Source organism: Eimeria tenella, genomic scaffold (genome assembly GCF_000499545.2).
Source record: "Eimeria tenella Houghton genomic scaffold, Eth_scaff123, whole genome shotgun sequence".
NCBI classification, from domain to species: domain Eukaryota; phylum Apicomplexa; class Conoidasida; order Eucoccidiorida; family Eimeriidae; genus Eimeria; species Eimeria tenella.
This window is the reverse complement of record NW_013541490.1, coordinates 11,811-15,817: the sequence shown is the minus strand read 5'-3', so window position 1 is coordinate 15,817 and position 4,007 is coordinate 11,811. Positions and strand designations below refer to the sequence as shown.

Sequence of the window (4,007 nt, the reverse complement as noted above, 5' to 3'; positions counted from 1 at the left end):
TGTTGCTGTTGTCGGTGCTGCTGCTGGTGCTGTTGCTGTTACCGATGCTGCTGTTGGTGCTGCTGCTGTTGTTGCTGTCATTTTTGCTGCTACTCCTGCTGCTGCCCTTGCTTCTGCGTGTGCTCGTCGTCTTTGAGCTTCTTGATTCTCCCGCTGCTGCTGTTGCTGCTGTGTTTGCTGCTTCGGCTGTTCTTGTGCTGCTGCTTTTGCTGCTGCATCTGCTGCTGCTCTTGCTGCTGTGTCTGCTGCTGCGCACAGCACCACCGCAGCCCCACCCAGCCGGCCCCGCGCTGAACGGCCCGCAGTTTCGCCGACTCGAAGGGTAAGCAGCAGCAGCAGCAGTAGCAGCAACAGCAGCAGCAGCAACAGCAGCAACAGCAACAGTAGCAGCAGCAGCAGCAACAACAGAAACAGCAGTAGAAGCAGAAACAGAAGTGGAAGTAGTAACAGCCCTCTGGAACTGCAGCAGAAACGAGCAGCAGCAGCACTTGCTGCTGCAGCAGCAGCTGCACAGCCCTCTGCAGCAGCAGCAGCAGCGACACGCAGCAACAGCAAGCAGCAGCAACAGCACAGTGACTGGGCCTCTTGTTGGGTAGATAAATAACCAAATTACTTTAAAAGAATTAATATTTTGTTTTTATTTTTTCTTTTGCTGCTGCTGCTGCTGCGGCTGCTGCAGAACAGATTTCTGCCGCAAGGAGTTTCTTTTTCTTTTGGGGTTTTTCCTTTTAATGTTGGCTTCTCCTTTGCTGGCGATGCTGCTGCTGCTGCTGCTGCTGCTTCCTTCGGCAGCAGAGACACTTTTGCCCACTCTCCCCAGTGGCGCCGTAAGCTGCTGCTGCGCTTGCTGCTGCTGCTGTTGCTTCTGCGGCTGCTCTTGCTGCTGTTGCTGCTGCTGTGTTGGCGGCGGCAGATGCGTGCTGCTGCGACTGCTCCCCTTCTCTGTGCCGCTGCTTGCTGCAGCTGCTGCTGCCGCTGCTGCTGCTGCTGGTGCTGCTACTAATTGCCACCTTTTGGCTCTTTTTGCTTTTTTTGTTGCAGCTGAAGACGTGCAGCGTCTTTTCTCATATTTATTTTTGCTGCTGGGGTTTCTGGTGATGAACTATGTCGTATTTTCCTTCTGACAGCAGCAGTAGCAGCAGCAGCAGCTGCTGCAGTAGAACCAACAGCAACTGCTGCAGCATTAGCAGCAACGACAGCTGCTGCACCATCAGCAGCAGAATCAGGAGCAGCAGCGTTCGCAGCGGAAGAGGCAGCAGCAGCGGTAGCCATGCCCATTACCTGCGGCAGCAGCAGCAGTAGCAGGGCAGCAGGGGCAGCAGCAACAGCAGCAGCAGAAGCTAGTGGAGCAGCAGATGCAGCAGCAGCAACTGCAACAGTGGCAGCAGCAGCAAAAGTGACAGCCGCAACGACAGCAGTGCCCATACAAGCGCGAGCAGCAGCAGCAGGATAACAAGACGAGGAGCAGCAGCAACAACACCAGCAGCAGCAAATGCAGCAGCATCAGCAGCAGCGGAAGCCGCCCGCGCCACGTGTAGCAGCGGGCCGGAGTCCTCCGTGCTGCAGCAGCAGGTTGCTGCAGCAGTCTGCTGCAGTTGCCTGCAGCAGCTGTGTCTTCTTTATTTCTTTTTATCCCCACAGAGACTGGCTCTATTCATTTTCATTCTTGCTGCTGCTGCTGTTACACCATTTCCCTTTCCAAAGGCTAGCTGCTGCACATCTTTTCCTGTTGCTGCAGCAGCTACGGCAGCAGCTACGGCAGCAGCTACAGCAGCAGCTGCGGCAGCAGCAGCAGCTGCGGACAAGGTGCGCAGCAGCAGCAGCAGCAGCGCACTCTGCTCGAGGTGTATGTACAGGTTATAACAAAGAAGACAACTTCAGCAGCAAAGAGACAGCCCCCACACCTCGGGTGCCAGCAGCAGCAGCAGCAGCACCAGCACCAGCACCAGCCTTTGCATGGTATGCTATGCGCAGCAGCAGCAGCAGCAGCACTGCTGCGCGGCCCACTGCAGCTGAAGCAGGGCCTCCTGCAGCAGCAGAACAGGCCTTTGCTGCAGCACAAAAAGGCCTGCAGCAAGAACACTCCAGCTCCTTGCCGTTGCAGCAGCATAGCCTGCTGCAGCAGCAGCACATCCAGCTGCAGTAGCAGCACATCCAGCTGCAGCAGCAGCACAGCCTGCTGCAGCAGCAGCACAGCCTGCTGCAGCAGCAGCACAGCCTGCTGCATTTCGCGAGGCCGAACTAGCGCAAAGACAGCGCAAGACACACCCCGCATCGAGTGCTCATTCGGGGGCTGCTGCAGCAGCAGCAGCACCAGCAAGAGCTACGAGCAGCAGCAACAATGACAGCAGCGGGAGCAGCAACAGCACGGAAGCAGCAGCAGCAAAAAGCTCAGAAGGGCAGGGGCTCGGGTGGCTGCTGAAGGCCGTGCGGGGTGTGGAAGTGTGCATGCGGCGCACAGCCGCAAATAGATATTTATATTAATTAATATTTATTTATATTTAATTTAAAAACAAACAAATATATAAATATATATTTATAAATGCATCAACAAGACCAAGTTCGCATATATTCGCAAAGACGCAGCGGCGATGCCTGCCCGCGGCGCGCAGGCGGGAGGGCGCAAACGCCCGCATTTTTCTCCTGCTGAGCCCTTTATATTTATTAAAATGCATATTTATCTTTTATTTATTCATTTAATGCAAATTTCATTTCATTTATTGTTGTTTTGCGCGCCGTCTTGGGTGGGACGGCGGCGCGGGGTGCCGCGGTGTCTGTACACCCGAGGAACATGCAAACGCTGCAGTGGGAGCTGCTGCTGCAGCTCCATTAGACTTTCTTTCTGCTTTTGTGCAACTGTTTGTTTTTCTTTTGTTGTTTTATGAATAAAAGAAAATAGAACTTTAATTCGGGAAAAAAGGAAATCCAAAGAGCTGCAAAGCGCGGGCTCTCGATTCGCGGCGCAGCGCATGCGCCTCGGCTCCCACAGCTCCTTCTAAAGCAAACTGAATAATATTTAAATTCATTTATTTTTATTTATTTAATTTAAAATAAAAACCTAATTAACTTCTCGCACTTGCAGACGGGAGCAGCAGATCTCCTTCACCACTGCTTGGGGCCCCGCTGCACAGAGGTCGTTGCTGCTGCTGCTGTTGCTGCTGCTGCTAGCGCTGCTGCTGCTGCTGCATGCAACCCCCACACAGCCTACAAGTTGGCAGCAGATTTGAAGGGCAATTTTCAATTTCGAGTTCCGATGGACGGCGAAGCCCAGGGTGCCTCTCTGCTGCAGCCGGGGGCCCCCCCGTCCGCAGCAGCAGCAGCAGCAGCAGCAGAGGGTGCCCCCAGCGCAGCAGCAGCAGCAGCAGGGGTCGACTGCTGCCCCTCTTCGCCTGCTGCTGCTGCTGCTGCTGCTGCTGCCTCCCCCGATCTCTTCCCAGCGGCCAAGGGGGCCCCTGGGTCCCCCAGTTCTTGTGCAGCAGAAGCTTCTTCGGGGGCCCCCGAGTGTGGGGCCCCCCTGGGGGCCCCCCTTTCACCGGGGGCCCCCCCTTTAACAGGGGCCCCCGAACTGGAAGGGGGCCCCCCAGTGGAGGGGAGGGCCCCCGGGGGCCCCCCCACCCCGGGGGCCCCCCAGGGGCCTTCCGAGGGGGCCCCCCAGGGGCCCCCCGAGGAGGCCCCCCAGGGGCCCCCCGGGGGGCCCCCCGAGGCCGTGGAGGAAGAGCTGGCAGTGCTGCCTGGGGCGAGCGAGGAGGAGCGTGCTGCAGCAGCAGCAGAGGAGCGCGCAGCAGCAGCAGCAGCAGCAAGGTGGCCGCAGCCGGGGCCGCTGCAGTTCCGTTTGGAAGCAGCAGATGGAAGAGCAAGAGCTGCTGTGCTGCAGCTGCCGAGCTGCAGTGTACATACACCTCTCTTCATGCCTGTGGGGACCAACGGGGCCCTCAAGGGGCTGCATGCGCCTCTGCTGCAGCTCATTGACAAGGAAATGCGCGCTGCTGCTGCTGCTGCTGCTGCTG

The 4,007-nt window shown here is 57.2% G+C and overlaps 2 protein-coding genes across 2 annotated transcripts in view; both read left to right on the top strand.

Moving 5' to 3' along the window:
- ETH_00012060 (uncharacterized protein) overlaps positions 1 to 1,453 on the top strand; it is a gene marked incomplete at both ends in the record, with an annotated part of 2,636 nt that extends 1,183 nt beyond the window's left edge. The window contains 3 exons of the mRNA XM_013373177.1: positions 259 to 322; positions 680 to 827; positions 1,128 to 1,453. Of these exons, the coding sequence (XP_013228631.1) occupies positions 259 to 322; positions 680 to 827; positions 1,128 to 1,453 (538 nt within the window). The remainder of the gene's footprint in view (positions 1 to 258; positions 323 to 679; positions 828 to 1,127) is intronic.
- Positions 1,454 to 3,253: 1,800 nt separating this feature from the next.
- ETH_00012055 (uncharacterized protein) overlaps positions 3,254 to 4,007 on the top strand; it is a gene marked incomplete at both ends in the record, with an annotated part of 2,061 nt that continues 1,307 nt past the window's right edge. The window contains one exon of the mRNA XM_013373176.1: positions 3,254 to 3,913. Within this exon, the coding sequence (XP_013228630.1) occupies positions 3,254 to 3,913 (660 nt within the window). The remainder of the gene's footprint in view (positions 3,914 to 4,007) is intronic.